At 39.7% G+C, this 18,822-nt stretch overlaps 1 protein-coding gene across 1 annotated transcript in view; it reads left to right on the top strand.

Annotated features, from left to right (window-relative positions):
- Positions 1-18,822, top strand: part of PCSK5 (proprotein convertase subtilisin/kexin type 5) — a 357,422-nt gene that overhangs the window by 308,802 nt on the left and 29,798 nt on the right. The window contains exons 11-12 of the mRNA XM_007536380.3: positions 5,347-5,464; positions 7,474-7,662. Coding sequence (XP_007536442.1) covers positions 5,347-5,464; positions 7,474-7,662 — 307 coding nt within the window. The remainder of the gene's footprint in view (positions 1-5,346; positions 5,465-7,473; positions 7,663-18,822) is intronic.

Genomic DNA, 18,822 nt, shown 5'->3' with positions numbered 1-18,822 from the left:
TGCCCATCCACTCTCTGCATTTCTTTTTTGACTTAGTGTTGACTACTGTGTTTCACAGTCATATTAATAATACAATAATTAGTGTGATAAATTAGTAACTCATATTGGTAAACTGTACTAAAATTGGTAACTTTAATATTAAACCTTTTGTATCCATTGTGTTTCATATTTTGATGACTTGTGCATCAAAAAAAAAAAAAAAGCAACTATTAGACAGGTCAGGCTGTGGCCCACCCAGCTAAGTACACATAGTGCTAAGCATAAGGACCCAAGCAAGGATCTGAGTTTGAGCACCTCCCCTCCCCACCTCTAGAGAGGCACTTCACAGATGTCTATCTTTCCCTCTCCGTCACCTCTGTTTCTAACTTATCTGAGCACCAGCAATAACTCTGAAGGCAAAAAAAAAAAAAAGTGTGTGTGTGTGTTTGTGTGTGTGTGTGTGTGTGTGTGTGTGTGTGTGTGTGTGTAACACGTGTTCAAGATGCCTGTGCTCCCTCTAGCTATTAGATAGTTTGTAATAAATGATGGGACTCTGGCCTCAATCCTAGGTACTTAATATGACAGAGTTGTGCTCTAATCTCTAATCTCTCTTCTCTCTCCTTCTCTCTCTCTTCCTCTCTCTCTTTCTCTCTCTCCTCTTCTCCCTCTCTCTCTCATTAAGTATTTTATGAGAGGTTATGAGAGGTCTGAGCAACTCCATAATAGTACTCAAGGTGGCCACATTACCAGTTTACTCATGAATGAGAGATTCTCCAGGACTCAGAACTGAGTCAACATCAAGAAAATTCAGGGAAACCCTAATATTTTAGTCATGCCAATCATAAGAAATGTCTCTTTTATAGAAAAAAAAAATTGGCTGCATGACCACTGAATAGTCAGTATAGGTAACTGATTTACAGTTCTCTTGACAGTGTTTTGTTTTTTTTCCCAATTACAGACAAAATTTAAGTATTCTCCCATGCTATTTATACAGTTGCTGTTGGTAGTGGATGTTTGTCCTATTTAACTGGATGCTATATGTCTCTAACTTCATAGAATTTTACATTTTGCCCAATGCTTGTTTGATACTTGATCATCATGGAGTTGCTTTCCAACAATGGTTTGCTTGGAACTTGGCATGAGAAAAGTGTATAAGTAAAACTGTTTTGTTGGGAGTCGGGCAGTAGCATAGGGGGTTAAGCGCAGGTGGCACAAAGCACAAGGACCGGCATAAAGATCCTGGTTCAAGCCCCCAGCTCCCCACCTGCAGGGGACTCACTTCACGGACAGTGAAGCATATCTGCAGGTATCTATCTTTCTCTCCCCCTCTCTGTCTTCCCCTCTTTTCTCAATTTCTCTCTGTCCTATCCAACAGCAATGATAGCAATAACAATAATAACAACAATGATGATAAACAAGGGCAACAAAAGGGAATAAATAAATAAAATATTTTAACTGTTTTGTTGTTCTTGTTTATTTATTTATTTATTTAGGTATTGGCTATATCACAACCAGTTGTTTGCATGATATATTTGCAACAATTATGACTTCTTTAAATGTAAATATTGGTTCTATAATTGAGCAAATTTTGAGCGCTCAGATTGATTTTACAGAATATAGTGCTAAAAAGAGCACACTTCCTAACTCCTCTGACAGTTCTCTTGTAAATCTTCTATACTGTGAAATGATCAAGCCTAATTCCTCCTGTCAGGTATATTCACTTTACTTACAAAATATTTAGGAAACTTCTCCTTTAACCCAAATGCTCTTCTGTGACTAGAGGAGAAATCATATTCCTCGTGGTGACAGTGATGGGCAAGGCAGACTACGGCCAGAAAGGATCACTAAAAATAATCATTGTTTCTAAATGTATAAATCCTATTTACATCATATAAAAGATGGTTGTGTGTATTGATTATATCTCAAATAATTTTGTTTCCAAAATATTTTCCCTGTTGATACCAAAATTGGGGGAAATTAATCTGCCCAGCACATTCATTTTGTAATTTTTTCATCTCATTTATACTCATCCAAAAACAAACATATAACTTCTAGTCAAAGTATATAAAAATGACAGATTTCTAGCACCCCTTTCTCACCAAAAAAAATAAAAAAATACAAAGTAGAGAACACCCATGTTTCCCTCCCGCTCAATAATAGCAAAGCTACACCCAACACAGAAAACAGTCTACACAGAAACAGGCGTGAAACCCAGACAGACAAGCTCCCATTGTCAGAGACAAAGGGTCTGTGTCCAGTATTCAGGGACGCAGACAGTTTTCCCCAGGAAAGAAAGTTAAATATTTAATTAGGAAGAGATCTATAAGATAACAAACTTTATTCTGGTGAGCAGAACTTAATCTTAAAGTACTAGAAATCTCCATTAGTGACCTCTACTGACTTAATCTAATTTCACTCATTTAATGTATTTTTTGTTGTTGACCTACCATTTTAGTTTAACTGGAGTTCAACAGCCTTTTTCATAAGTATCCACTCATGAGTTTTATATGAGATTGAGGGTGGTACGAATTAGATCAGAAGGGCCAGTGAAATAGCTCATTTGGATAGTGCTCTGCCTTGCCATGTGCATAACTCAGGTCTGGTCCCCGTCCATACCATATTGAAAGAAGCTCAGTGCTGTGGTCTCTTTCACACTCTCTCTCTCTCTCTTGGCTTTTGTATCTCTATCTTAAAAAAAAAAAAAATTGGGAAAGGAAACAAATTTATGACCTTCATAAAGACTCAAGGTGCTTTTCTATTTAACTCAAGTGGTTGTTTAATAGATAAGAAGTGCTCATTTATCTGATGACTCTCTGTGTGAATTTATGTCCTAATGACTATGAGGGTGACAGTTATTAGGTTGAATTGGGGGAGGAAACAAGAGCAAGTACAGCTGAGCTGAAGCCCAGGCAGTCCAAACCTGCATCTGTTCCAAGTTCTTGCAGCCCTGAGACCCCCCCCCCCATTTACCCTATTCCCCTATTATTCTTTCTATATATCACTCAAATATATCATCTTATTTCCTGTGCTGGTTTTTTAAAATCTTGATACTTGATACCATTTGTATCAAGTGGATATGTGTGAACTATACGGAGTTGAAATGTCTGACATAACATCTTTGGCAATACATTCAACTTCTCCAAGGACAGAAATACCTTAAAATGTCCATGGTGAAATCATAGAGGTTAATAGTTAAGTGACAAATGAGAACATAGGATTAATATACACTGTAACCAAAAGTCCTCAAAATTTGTTTTCTCTAAGTTCAGACATGATAATTGCTCTGTATTGTTAGGATCACTGTCTCTGTTGTAACTACAAAGGAGAAATTGTTTCATGTAAAAATTCAAACAAAACTAAATATACAAAATTTATTGCAGTTACCAATTTGTGGTAGTACTGTGTTGTTGTTTTTTTTAATATTTATTTCCTTTTTGTTGCCCTTGCTGTTTTTATTGTTGTTGTATTGTTCTTGATGTCGCCATTGTTGGATAGGACAGAGAGAAATGGAGAGAGGAGTGGAAGACAGAGGGGGAGAGAGAGAGAGAGACACGTGCAGACCTGCTTCACCATTTGTGAAACAACTCCCCTGCAGGTGGGGAGCCAGGGGCTCGAACCGGGATCCTCATGCCAGTCCTTGCGCTTGGTTTTTGGGTTTTTTTTAATTATTATTCTTTGGATGTGTTGACAATTTCTTTTAACAGTGAACATTCTTTTTTTAAAGACATTTTTATTTGTAATTAAAAGTAGTTTACAAGACTGTAAGGTTATAGGGCATAGTTCCACACCATGCCCACCACCAAAGTTCTGTGCCCCTACCCTCCCAACAACCACAGTAGTTCTCACAGTCTTTTTTTTTTTTGCTTCTGTTTTATTGTTGTTGCTCATTTGTTTTGTTTTTGAAAAGTTCAATGTATTACTTTTTAATCAAGAAAACTAATTTATGATAAAATAGGAAAGGCACATATATAAAATCCTACGTATATCCTTGGCATACTAAAGTAGATGTAATTAATTTTATTATGTCTTTTCTGAGCACCTGGTGTTATCATAATATTCATTAGATTTTCACACAGATTTTCTCACATGGGTCATGTAAGAGTACTTAATTTAGTAACCAGGAGCAAATCCTAGTGTCCTAAGCCAAGAAATTGCAGATTAAGTATTTCATCATGTTTACCAGGAATTATTTAATTAGCAAGTTGAAGAAATAGATCTATAGTTCTGAATCCTTGAATAGTTTTCCAGTATTATGTGCTGTATATTTCCATTTTGACATATAAAGTTCTACTAAATCCTGTACATCATAAAAAGATGTTTAAGACACAATTATTGCCATCAACCAGAATAGAACATAATTTAGGTTGAAAGATTCATAGACATTGGGACAACTGGCAGTTCACTTGATTGCATAGATTTTTAAAATCTACCATCTGACCTAAAAGGTGGCACAGTGGATAAAGTATTTGACCCTCAATCATGGGTTCCTGAGTTAGAATACTGATACCACATAGGCTATAGTGATGTTCTGGTTCTCCCTTTCTAAAAAAAGTACAATACCTTGCTTTGCCATGCATATCACCCAGATTCAAGCCCAGCTCCCACTACATTAGAGGAAGCTTCAGTACTATTTTGTCTTCTCTCTCTTACATATCTCTATTTTAAAAAGGTAGACTGGATTGGTGAGGCCCCAGTGACATGAAAAACAAAACAAATGCAATGTCTGATACAGTGCCTGGCACATGAAAACATAGAAATAAATAGGTAAATGGGTGAGTGAGTTAGTGGATGGATGGATGGATGGATGGATGGATGGATGGATGGATGGATGAAAGAGCACATAGATTAACCAAATAATTACAGTTACATAAATTTAGAGAGGAAAAACATTTAATGGTCACAGATGTTTAAATTTCAGTTTTCTAACTGGGAAATGTTATGCATGTATAAACACTTGGATTTACTGTCAAATGTAAAACATTAATTCCCCAATAAAGGAATTAAAAACAAAAAAGAAATGCCAGCTGGCAGGAGAAAAAAAAGAGAGAGAGAAAAATTTTCAGTTTTCTCCCTCACAAGTGAAAATAATAGCACTAACATCTTACGGTCATTGGGAGACTTCAATATAAAAATATGTACTAGTGCTTGTCAGTTTATAAATAACAGGATACTAGTAAAAGAATAATATTCATTCACTTTTGTTGTTCTTGCTTGTTTCATTTGTTTTGAAGTTATTGCTATTTAAAAAAATGTTAGGATCCCATACGGATCTCTGTAGATTCTCTGTAGAGTGACATTGTAACTCCACCTATATAATTAGGAACAACTTAGCCAGTATGAAGCTAACCAGCCTTTCACCTTCTGCAGTGAGCCATCTCTATGGATTTGGACTGATGGATGCAGAAGCCATGGTGATGGAAGCAGAGAAATGGACCACAGTTCCTCAGCAGCACGTGTGTGTGGAGAGCACCGACCGTCAAATCAAGTAATGTTTGCCACAAAGGCATTGTCACACTGTCCTGAAAGACAGCAGCCAACACAAGCACTTAAGACAACCTTTGCTGCACATGACAGCTAAAGCCTTGTGTAAATTTTCCTAATGTAAGATTGGGATGTATAGGTGGCTAAAAGGTGACCCACAGTAGTAAAGCCATAGCAACATTAAAAAAAGGGGGGGGGGAGGTGAGGTGGGATTGGGCAGTAGCGCACCAGGTTAAGCGCACATAGGTGAAGCACTAGGTAGGACTCACACAAGGATCCTAGAGCCCCCGGATCCCCACCTGCAGTTGTCTTCTTCCTCTCTGTCTTCCCCTCCTCTCACAGTTTGTCTTTGTCTTATCCAACAATAACAATAGAGAAAAAAGAAAAGGCTGCCAGAAGCAGTGGATTCATAGTTCAGGCACCAAGCCCCAGCAATAACACTAGAGGCAAAAAAAGAAAGAAAGAAAAAGTTACTATTTATTGAGCCAAAACTAGACAGGAGATTTTTTCATTAATTCATTCATCATTAAATACTTTTGTACTTACTAGATAGTAACTCCTAAGCTGGATATTAGAAACAGAAGGGCATAAAGTAAGATTCTTGTCCTTATGGAGTTTATACTCTAGTGGAGAAACTGACCAAAATACAGAATGAGTACACTATTACATGACATAATTTTGAAAATAAAAGGGTACTAAATATGGAGACATGTCATTCTAGGATTTAGTAGTAGTCTCAAACTGAAATTTATGCCTGTACACAATCCCTTAGATGGAAAACCTCAATTATCCCAGAATTTGAACTAATACCAATGTGACTGGAACCCTGGCTTTTTTTTTCTTTTCTCCTCTCTTCTCTTCTCTTTTTTTTCTTTTCTCTTCTCTTCTCTTTCTTCTCTTTCTTTTTTTTTTTTCCTGGAGTTTTTTTTAAATTTTATTTATTTATTTATTCCTTTTGTTGCCCTTGTTGTTTTGTTGTTGTAGTTATTATTGATGTCATTGTTGTTGGATAGGACAGAGAGAAATGGAGAGAGGGGGAGAGAAAGACAGACACTTGCAGACCTGCTTCACCACCTGTGAAGTGACTCCCCTGCAGGTGGGGAGCCGGGGGCTTGAACCGGGATTCTTCCGCTGGTCCTTGTGCCTAGCGACACCTGCGCTTAACCCGCTGCGCTACCGCCGGACTCCCTCTTTCTTTTTAATTGCCACCAGGGTTATTGTTGGGACTCCATACTGGCACTAAGAATCCAGTGCTTCTGGTGGCCTTTTTTTCTATTTTATCAAATAGGACAAAAAGAAAGTTAGATGGGGGAAGGACACAGAGAGGGAGAAAGATAACTGCAGACTTGCTTTACCATTTGCTTTTACCATCTATCAGTGGGGAGCATGGACTCGAACCCTGTTCCTTGTGCATGGTAATAAGTGTGCTATTGCATAGCCCCTTGGACCCCTGTTTTCAAGAAAGCAGTGGCACCTGGCAAAGCTGGAGAGGAGGAAAGAAATCTGTTGGAAAGAAAGAAGTGGCCCTGCAGGTTATAGAGAAAGGAAATATAGGACTAGAGATTTGGGCCAAGGCCATGCTTGTCCTCAGGTATCCACTACACAGCGCTACCTACTCCATTGGTAGGATACATCACTGTCAACTAAGAAGTTGTTACAAGTCCAGATTCTGGTGCTGGGTGGTGGTGCACCTACTTGAGCACACATTACCATGCATAGGGATCGAGGTTTAAGCTCCTGGTCCCCACCACTGAAGTTTGATATCACTCCTGTGTGAAGCTAAAACCCCTAATTCTCTGTCCTCTCAACTTGTCGCTTTCTCACTGCTGAACCAGTCTTCACCCTTACAGTGGCCCAGTCATTTGGGTGATGGCAGTGTGTCAGTTCATATCCAGCAACTGGCTGCTGCTCGCATCCTTTTGTGTAATTATCTAATTAATTATTAGGCCTGTAGGTACACATGACCAAGCTTTGTCATACACTTTACTGAAACACTGTCTCTCTCTATTGTAGGACTATTCGCCCTAACAGTGTGGTGCGTTCCATCTACAAAGCTTCCGGCTGCTCCAGTAACCCCAATCGCCATGTCAATTACCTGGAACATGTGGTTGTACGCATAACCATCACCCACCCCCGGAGGGGAGACCTGGCCATCTACCTGACCTCACCCTCTGGAACCAGGTCCCAGCTTCTGGCCAACAGGTAAGGTCATGGCTTCAGTCAACCTATGCCAGAACCACCAGGACTCTCAGCTCTTCTGACTCCAATCCCAGCATATGGAGTTTTCACCCATGCCAAGCAACTCTTGGACATCTGCTGGGTGTCCTATATTTCAAATGTGTCTCAGGTCCAGCTTGTCACCTGGGCTTCTGTCTGAATATAGACTGTGGTTTCCCAGGTTACCCTCTTTGTGTTCAGTTGATTTGCTAGAGCTGATCCCAAACTCAGAGAAACATTTTCTTTTACTATAATGCCAGCTTACTATAAAAGCATATAGCTTGAGCTGGCAAGTGGCTCACCCAGTAGAATACATGTTGCCATACACTAGGACCCAGATTTAAGCCTACCTGGGAGCCTTGGTAGCAGAGGTAGGGATGAGGGACTCTTCCTAAGTGGTGAAGTGCTGTGGTCCCTCTCCTCTCTCTGTCACCCTCTTCTGTCTGGAGGAAGGAAAGAAAAGCAACAAAATGAGCACCAGGAGCAATGGAATCATGTAGGCACTGAGCCCCAGCAATAATCCTGGTGGCCAAAAAAAAAGTTAGTAAATAAATAAAAGCATATAATTCAGACACAAGCTAATGAAAGAGATGCCTAGTCCAAGATATGAGGAAAAGGCATAAAAAAGTTTTTGAGGGGCTAGCATGTGAGGGGACCCTGGAATGAGGGAGCCAAAGAGCAAAGATGTTTTATAGACCTCATTCCTGTTGTAGCTCTAAAAGATGAATGACAAAAGTCTAGAAAATTCTTTAATTTGATTATTTCTTCAAGAGGAACATTTAAGGGGAGCAAAAAACCCCACCAGTGGCATTGAGTAGTAGGACATATTCTATCAACATAGCCACCTGTCATCCACAGGTGACCATAATACAGGATATATGGCCAGTGAAGTTGAGAGAAAAATGGGTCAATGCAAGAGCAGAGCCAAAGTAAGATTAAATAGTTGCTAGTTACTTTTCTTTCCTGTTTTGATTCTAATTCTGGAATATTCTTTTTCTTTTAAATGTTTTATTTATCATTTTATGGGGGGTTAATGGTTTACAATACAGTTATTGACACATCCATATAATTTCTCATCTTGTGATCGGTGTCTACAAACACACTTTCGTCCCCCAACCTGGGCACCAGGTCCCACCTTATTAGGGAAATGTTGGTTTACAAGACTATTGTTGTAGTTGTACAATTTCCCATCTTCCTATGATAGGTGTCAGCATACCATGTTCTCCATCAATTTGTCATCTTCCTCCAGTATAAGACATTAGGCCCGAACCCATAGCTTGAACTTTATCCTTATGCATGGTAATGTGTGTACCATCACTTGGCCCCTCGTTGACTCTTCGTCTTATCACTGAGTAAGATCATCCAGTATTTGTTCTTCCCCTTTTGGTTTATATCACTTAGCATGACTCCTTAAAGTTCTAACCAAGTGAAAGCCAAAAAAAAAAAAAAAAAAAATCATTCTTACTGCTGAGTAGTATTCCATTGTGCATGTATACCACAACTTCCTTAACCACTCCTCTGTTGTTGTTTGTCCAATTGAATACAAATTTGCATAGATCTCTTCACAGTGGTGTTTTACGTGTTCTTTGGATGGAAAAGTAAGAAAGGAAATGCCAGATTATATGGTAGATACATTTATAATATTTTGAGGAAGTGAAATTTCAAGTTGTTTTCCATGGGGTTGGACCAATTTATATACGCACCAATAGTGTAGAAGGCTTCCCTTTTTGTCACATGTTTGCAATCATTTTTTCTATGTGTGTGTTTATGGAACCTTGGTCTCATGCATATACAATTTCATTCTTTGTATCTCTGTCTCAATGAAAATGTCAGCCTAACATTTTTCATTGAGGCAGAGCTACAAAGAGAAGAAACACACTAGTAGGGCAAGAGTAGATAACATAATGGTTATGCAGAGACTCTTATGCCTGAGGCTCCAAGGCCCCAGGTTCAATCTCCCGCACTACTATGAGCCAGAACTGATTAACACTCTGGTAAAAGAGAGAGAGAGAGAGAGAGAGAGAGAGAGAGAGAGAGAGAGAGAGAGAAAAGCACTAGATATTCAGCCTTTGCCCTTAGTACTCCTCTGTGCCACCTGGACCACACATATGGCAAAAGCACATCCCCTACCCAGTGAACTCTCTGACTCAGCACTTGTTTTTCTAAATTTCCAGACTGCATTTGTTGTAGGACAGTGTGAAGGAAAGAGAACAGTAGCACTTCCAAGTGATAGTGACTTGAAGTACACAATACAAAACCTGCAAGCACATTTTATTTCTTTGTCTGGAAGACTTTCATTCTTCTTTCAAATCTGATGTCTTCATTATGGCACAAGGAAATCTGGGCTGAGTGCTGTGTAATGTAAAGCTGTGCCGGAATAAGCATGGGCAGGGTATGGAGAAAACGGTGCTTTGGTAGCAGGATACTAGGCATAGCCTCCTCCCTCTGCAGCAGAGGTCTCAGGGACCCCTGCTAAGTAACTATAATTTCCACTCTCTTCCTGATGCTTCATTCCAGCAAGCAAGTCCTTTGAGCTGTGTGACTTCCTAATTACTGGAGGTCAACCCTGGCCGTTGTTGCTGAAACTAGGGAAAGGCTTTTTCTCTATTTGGTTTTCTTGTCTTTACCTACCTTGTGCTATTGGGTTTTGTATTTGGTTTCCAGCGGAGATAAATCAAAACCCTTGGATTTCCTGGAGTCAAGAATGGAGGGTGTCTTTTGTTATGTTAACGAAGGACTGATTGCAAAGTGGCCACAACCTTGTGATTAGGGGAGTTGGAATTTCCAGTCCCACTCTTGATCTCTAGGGAATGTTCTGGGGCTGGAGATTGTGTTCAGTCAATCACCAGTGGCCATTGATTTCATTAGTCAGTCTCATGCCTATGCAATGAAACCATCATGAAAACCCAAGAGGTTGTGGTTGGGGGCTCTTCCTGGTTAGTGAGCATATAAATAATTTGGGAACAGTGACACACTTGTGTACCCATTTCCCCATACCTTGTCCTATGTATCTCTTCCAGCTGGATCTTCTGGAGTTATATCCTAGTATAATAGGTAACACAGTATGTAAGGTGTTTTGTGGGCTTCTGTGAGCTACTCTATAAAATTCAGTGAACCTAAGGAGACAGGAACTTCCAGCCTAGGACCAGGTCAGCACATAAGTGGCAGTCAGAATTTGTGACTGGCTTCTGAAGTGGAAGGAGGACCTTGGGAAGTAGTCTAATAGGACCAATTTTCTGATCAGTGGAACTTGATGCTACAGTAAGGTAAATAGTGTGAAAACTGAATTAAATGAGTGAATACTCAGCTGGTATTGAAACTGACTTTCTATCTTGGGCAACTCCTTCTACTCCCCCATACACACACAGAGATGTTGGAGAACTGGTGACCACAGTGTTCACCCATTCATTTGCACTGCATTCAAAAGATCAACCTAGTGAAATACCATGACATGCAAAGCTTGGCTACACACTGTACAAAACTCATGCTTCTCCACAGTGTTTCCTTGGAAAATATTGTTTCTTAAGCTTTTGGAGAGTTCTTCCTGTGCACTTCAGTATTTCTTATTGTGTGCCCATAATGGCTTCAGTGAGGAAACTTGTGAACAGAGAAAGTGTGGATCCCAGCAAAGGCCTTTGGTGGACAACCATGTCATTGGCTTCTCTCTCACACACATTCTTCACCAGCAGACATCTGCTTTGGTCTGTTTCAAGTGCTGACCCCCAGCATACTTCAGGGCTTGTGTCAGAACAAAGAGGCAGACATTCCAGTGCTCACCAGTTTTACCTCAGTCTCTTCCATCAAGACCCACCTCTGGGGAATAACGTTTATGTAGGGAGTGAAACTCTTTGGTCTGGAACATTTTCTTAAAATGCTGCTCCATTTCAGTGCTGCAAAAAAGTATCCACCAGAAAAAGGCAGACAGGTTGGTACTGAGAATTGTGACTGGAGGCACTGAGAGATGGAATGGAAGTTATGAATTCAACTGTCTACAGCTTCTTCCCCTTCCCCCCTCCCCAAGCTCTGCTCTGAGCAGCTGATCCTTTCAATGAGAAACAGCTGCACCAGGCCCCAAAATCACAGATGGCCACTTTCCATGGCTTGGCTCTCCTGTCCCTGTTCTTGATACTTGTATTGTTCCTCCTACTGAATCAACTAAGGAAAGATGGTTTCTTTTGGCATGTTTCTTTTCTGGCATATTTTGAGGCATTAGCTTTATGGGAGGAAATCTGTACTAGAAACCTCTCCATCTGACCTAGTGGCAAGGAAATTGCATGTCCTTTCACTTAGGCCACATTTCAAAGTACATTCTTGGTATGGAGAACTGAGGGGGTGAAACACAGGGAAGTGGTAGGGAAGGCGTGTGAGTGGGGGGGAGGGTGAAAGAAAGGTGTCTTTCCAATCTCTCCCCCCCCCCCATAATGTTTATTTTGGTCTGTAAGACATTAACACTCCTGCTCACAGGAAAGGTGAAGAGGTCAGGTTTTAGAAGGCATTTGTGTGGTAAAGATTATTCATCAGAGTAATAAATAGTTCCTGAATTGGATAGTTAACTTTCTTTCAAGGAAGTCAAGATTTCAAAGAACACTCAGAACAAAGAATTACAGGGGGAAAAAATAGGAGGAAAAAAGAGAACTAAGCACAATTAAAAGATAAGAATTATGCGGTGGAAGGGGGGAAGATAGCATAATCACTATGCAAAAACTTTCAGGGCTAAGACTTCAAAGTCCCAGGTTCATTCCTCAGCACCACCATAAACCATACTGGTGAAAAACAGTAACAATAAATTAAAAAATTAAAAGATTCTGAAAGCCTTAACACATGAGGATTTCTTAGTGGGATCCATTTGAGATGAGGAGGTAGAGTTTCTATTTCTCCATGGTGTGACTATTTTCAAAATGGACTTCACATTTGCAGGAGAGGTTCTGTGAGCTAGTGTGCATGCCCCTTTGTGATACAAAAGCTAGAAATAGCATAAACTCTGATACAAATAATGAGGATGAACTGGGGAGAAAGCCTGAAAAGGCACAGTGACCATTCTCCTTTCAGTTATTGCTACAATATATGCCCTTGACTTGGAACATGAAAATACTGGGTTGTTGGAAAAGTCAAGAAGCATTTTTGCATAGGGAAACATAGAGAAGTATCTCATGACTTTTCCTGGCAATCCAATACAATCCATAAGAGTAAATTCCCAAAAGACATAAAGGGTCACCAGTATGCCAGGGAAATTCTTTTTCTAGACTTTTTGGTGAATAATCACTGCAATATTGTTAATCCCCTCACCACAGCAGTTTTTTTTTGGGAATTGATTTTTTTCTACCAAGTCACTGCACACTTACACTGTGTGGGCCGTCTGGAACCCCTCAGTGGCTCCCTGTCCTGTCCTGGCTGCTGGGCACTGGCAGGAACTCCCAGGGAGAACAGCTGTTGGAGAAAGAACTGCTCTACCCCAGCATCTGCAGGTGCTCAGCCCTGGAAGGCACTCAGCAGAATTCAGAATGAGTTCAGCTTGAGCTCCATGCCCCATTAGCCCAGCATGCAAGCACCCCTAGCAGATCAGGTTGATAATTTAGCAGGCAGGAGCCCTGCTTAAACTGAACAGAGTGGGAGTGGGCTAATGGTTAGTTCCCTCTCTTGATTTCCCCCTCTTTATTTCTTCCTACTTTTGATCCTCCTCTTGGCCTATACTCCCTGCCTAGCAAGAAGCCAAACTGAGTAATCAGCACAAATGGTTTTACTTCTGAGGGGAATACAGAGTCTGACATTAGCAGGGAGGAATTGGTAGGCTTGGTTTCCTTTAAAATTCCTCTTCTTTCCTCCCTCCCTCCCTCCCTTCCTTCCTTTCTAATTGCCATAGCTGCATGAATCCACTGTTCAAAGTGGACATTTTTTCCTTTTTGTTGTTGTTTGCTTGCTTTTACTAGGAAAGAAAGACATTGAAAGTAGAGAAAGACACAGGAGAGAAAGACACCTGCAGACCTACTTCACAGCTCCTGAACCTTCTCCCCAGCAGCACCCCCCCACATGGGGGGCAAGGACTTAAACCTTTGCTCATGTGTCTTTGCACATGATACAGATACTGTGTGAGCTTACTCAGGTGAGCCACTGCCCAGCCCCCTAAAATGCTTTCAAACAAGAGTAACTTGAGATGTGAGTCTCTGTACTCTTCATATGTTCAAATTAAAAAAAATAAGTTTGTATCCTCAGATTCTTCAACTGTATTTATTAGAATTATGAAAGGCTCTCTCCCCCTAACTCATTAAGATTTTTCCTTTAGTTTAACAGTGTTATCTCTGTGTTCCAGGCTTTGGCCTCTGACTGAAAGCTGAAACTCTGCCTCCCTTCCTTCCTAAATTTGATTATAGCTGAATATCTTTGTTTTTAATTAGGTCTTAAGTAGAGAAAGTACATGTTCTAGTCTATGAAGCTAGGGTTCTATCATTTATTCTGCTTAAAATTTGCAGCATTTATTTCTGAATCATTTTTGTAACCACTCTACCCAAAAGTTCAACTACAGACTTTTGACATTGCTGAAGTGCCATGTTGTGTAAATACATTTGTGGCTCATAGAAAAAATTCCACTTCTTGTATGAAAATCCTACATTCTTGTGAGATTTTTCTGTGAGAACCATTTTCTTTTTATTCCAAAAAAAGGCCCAGCCTTTTTTTTTTTAGATAGATCTAAGCTTATCTTGATTTCGTCAAAGTTTTCATTCAGCTTTGGAAAAGTGATCCTTTAGCCCAGGAAATAGACATAATAATCAATAGTATCTGCTTTACAGGATTGTTCAATAACTTAGAGCAAATCCTCAGCATAGTAAGCACTTAACGCTATCAGATCACATTTCCTTTTCTTTGCTAATCTTCTTCAAAGAAAAAAAAAACAAAACAAAACAGAGCACTACTCAGTTCTACCTTATGGTGATGCTGGTGGTCAAACCTCTGGGAGATAGACATAAAAATGTAGTGCACTACGCACTGTCCTGTCTCCCATAGATTTTTTTTTGTTTCATTCTCACCAGGGTTATTGCTGGAGATTGGTCCCTACATGATGAATTCACTGCTCCTGGCAGCCATTTTTTCCATTCTACTTTATTTTATAGGATAGAAAGAAATTGAGAAGGGGAAAGGGAGAGACACTTGCAGACCTGCTTCACTCTTTTTTTTTAAGAAAGGATTAATTAACAAAACCATAAGGTAGGAGGGGTACAACTCCACACAATTCCCACCACCCAATCTCCATAACCAACCCCCTCCCCTGATAGCTTTCCCATTCTCTATCCCTCTGGGAGCATGACCCAGGGTCATTGAGGGTTGCAGAAGGTAGAAGGTCTGGCTTCTGTAATTGCTTCCCCACTGAACATGGGCATTGACTGGTTGGTCCATACTCCCAGTCTGCCTGTCTCTTTCCCTAGTAGGGTGTGTCTCTGAGGAAGCAGAGCTCCAGGACACATTGGTGGGGTCTTCAATCCAGGGAAGCCTGGCCAGCAAGCATCCTGATGGCATCTGGAACCTGGTGATTGAAAAGAGAGTTAACATACGGAGCCAAACAAATTGTTGAGTGCTTCACTCTTTTGAAGCATCCTTCCTACAGGTTGAGGCTCAAACTTGGGTCCCTGGCATGGTAGTGTGTGCACTTAACCAGGTGAGCTACCACCCAGGCCTCTGTAGATCATATTTTAAAAAGCACAGATTTAAAAGATTATCCAGGTTTTTCATGCACATTGCTGTTTTTGTGTCATCAAAAGACTTGCAAGCAGTATGCTGCTGGGTGTGCTGTAATTTACAAAGGAGTTTATCATATAAAGGAGATACTTGGATAAAAAGCCATCTACTGTTAAATGGAATGCATCTTTAAGAAACTTAAGTATTTACATCATCTAAGTTGCTGAGTGAGCTAACTGGCGAATTAGTTGGTGAATAACAGTAATACTATGAATATTGAAGGGTTTTTTTGTTGTTGTTTTTAATTTGTCTCAGGATCAACCCCCTTCCACCACCTTACTGATCATAATTCTGGTTAAGATAAAATTAAATAAATAGTCTTTGTAGGTATTTCAAACACTTAGGATTCTCTCTAACTCTTCTTGAAGAAGCTATTTAGACTAGGAAAAGGGGGGGGGGGGATAAGATGTTTTTAAACCCCCACTTTAAACACAAATCATGTAATACTTACAAAAGCTAAACACCTCATTTAAAAGAAATTCAATTATAATTGAGTCATATGAGTGTTTCTGCATATAAGCTCAATGTTAAATTGTGATGGAGCACTTAAATTTTTTTAAGAGAAGAAACTTTCAAAAATGAGGTCTAATTTTATAGAGAATAAAAATACTGTTTTGATAGTATTGGATGATTCTGAAATTAAGATGCATTTACAATTTTAGAAATAATTATATGATACCTCATAGCTCTCATTTAAAAAATGTCTTGCCATTTAGTTGTCATAACCTCATAGAAGCATGTTGTAGCCTTGACATTTTGGCTAAACTCTTTAAGTGGGAGTGGGGCGGAAGGAGAGCTTGCAGTAATTATGAGGTTTTTTTTTTTAATTTTATTTATTTATTCTCTTTTGTTGCCCTTGTTTTATTGTTGTAGTAATTGTTGTTGTTAGCGATATCATCATTGTTGGATAGGACAGAGAAAAATGGAGAGAGGAGGGGAAGACAGCGGGGGAGAGAAAGACAGACACCTGCAGACCTGCTTCACCGACTGTGAAGTGACTCCCCTGCAGGTGGGGAGCCGGGGGCTCGAACCAGTATCCTTATTCCAGTCCTTGTGCTTTGCGCCGCCTGTGCTTAACCTGCTGTGCTACCGCCCAACTCCCAATTATGACTTATTTTTTGAGTTAATTCCTCAAAAGGATGTAATACATTTTAAGGCAATCATTTCTACCAAACCGCAGCTGAAGTAATTTATTTGAAAACATCTCACAGGAGTAGAGCTGTGGGGCACCATTTTAATAACTGGATGCATAATCTGTGCCACTGTATGCCTATATCATTTCATTGAGCACATGATTATACAGTTGACTTTGACAGAACAAGGTTTCGCCACAGCAGGATATGGGAAGACTGCCCTGTGCTAGTCTACAGCTTTCAGCACTTGGTCCTGCCTCACTTAGATCTAGTTCACACTCATGTGACCACGTATTTGCTATCTTCACTACTAGTGGAGCATATACAAATGTTCAACCTGGGCATGAGATTTTCTAGTTGAAAAACAGAGACTACAGGACTAGAATCTCCTTAGCATACGGTATCCTGTGGTTTGACACTTTTGTCTTGAGCAGCAATAATGTTCTTTGTAAGACAAATATAATCTCTTAATATCACCTCTTGTTATATGCAAATTGTTTTTTTAATGTTCTAATGCTAAAAAGAATAGGATATTGAATCTAAAGTAAGATCAAGGATGGTATGAGATTAGAACAGTGAATGCCCAGCTATTTGGAACAATGATCACTATCTATTTCAGGCTCCATCAACTCTTATAATAAAGCACAATGATTGTTTATGGTTACACTATAACTCTTCTTGGCTTATAAAGCCACATGAAATCAGTGAGGATTCATACTCTAAATAAAGCAAATAGACCTGGGTAAAGATTGGGCTAGTGAAATAGACAAAGCAACTTAAATCCAGGCTTTGAAACTTATTTTTGAGTATGTTTCAAAATTTGAAACCTTTTGAATCCTGGTTTATTAATATTTTATTTTGGTACCTAGTTCATACTTCATTTTTGTTCTAGATGTGATTAATTGGTAGCAATGGAGTGATTTTCAAAGGAGTATAGGAAAAGGTAGAAGGGAAGAAACCTAGGGTTTACTAATTGAGCAGTCAAATAATTGACCCATGAGTAGTTAGAAGTTGGCTGAGGTTGTGGAAACAACATCACCCCTCACATGATGGTGGCCTCAAGTCTCCTTTGTAGTTTTGAGACCTGAGGCACTGAGCCAAATGTGTTGTCTAAACTGTTTGGGAATGGCTTTTAAGTTCTTTTGGAAAGGTATAATGTGACAAGTTGTTGCTCTGATACCCGCAAATGATACAATGGCCTGAAGGAATTTGAGCCTAAATTAGAACTGTGGGCTCAGACATTGTTCTAGACTGGTTTTCCATCTCCATCCGTTTCTCTGCCAACACATTTCTTTTATAACCTCTCGCTAGCTGGAAGGACAGTTTGAAAAATCTCCACCTTTCCCACATTGCTGCCTTTCCACACAACACAGATGCAGGATTCTCTGTATTGTGAGTCAAACTGTGTAATGGATAAAACACAGCAATTGATTTTATATAATGTGTGTATAATAATACAGAATGATATATATTAGCACCACACTCTAACAACTGAATTAATTGGACACATATGTAATACTATAATGAATAGAGATGTGTATAATATATATAGTGTTTTCCTACCCAAGTCCAGTTTTAAGGCATAAATTTGTGAAATAAGCCCTATTCTAGCAGTGCGTCGCATAGACTGTCAGATCTCTTCAAAATGTGCCATTTTCATTTTGTTGAAGATTAGGTACAATAAGAAGACATTTGTGTAAGAATCCAGTATTTTCACCACACTTATCTTGACAGAAAGCTGCCAGATCAGATGTCACATAGATACAGGTTTCCCTCAATATCTGAGATTACACTGTTATATCTAGTTTGCTAAGCCTCCTTCTCTACCTCCCTTCCTTTCTTCCCTCCCTCCTCCTGCTTCTCACTGGACCCCACCCCCACCCCCAGAAGATAGCATGACAGACAGAATGAAAGAAAGCACAGCACTGAAGCTTCATTCAATGCAAGGTTCTAATTTACACTATCTTTTTTTTGTAAATATTTATTTCCTTTTGTTGCCCTTGCTTTTTTATTGTTGTAGTTATTGTTTTTGTCATCATTGTTGGATAGGACAGAGAAAATGGAGAAAGGAGGGGAAGACAGAGGGGGAGAGAAAGACACCTGCAGACCTGCTTCGCTTGTGAAGCAATTCCCCTGTAGGTAGGGAGCCGGGGGCTCGAACTGGGATCCTTATGCAGGTCCTTGCGCTTTGCACCACGTGCGCTCAACCCACTGTGCTACCACCAGATTCCCTACACTATCTTTTTTAATCAGTGAATGCTCAAAATATTTTCTTTTTTTTTTT

The sequence above is a fragment of the Erinaceus europaeus genome, chromosome 10 (assembly GCF_950295315.1).
Source record: "Erinaceus europaeus chromosome 10, mEriEur2.1, whole genome shotgun sequence".
NCBI lineage: Eukaryota > Metazoa > Chordata > Mammalia > Eulipotyphla > Erinaceidae > Erinaceus > Erinaceus europaeus.
Note: the sequence above shows the minus strand (reverse complement) of the source record. Positions and strands in the feature narration are given on the sequence as shown.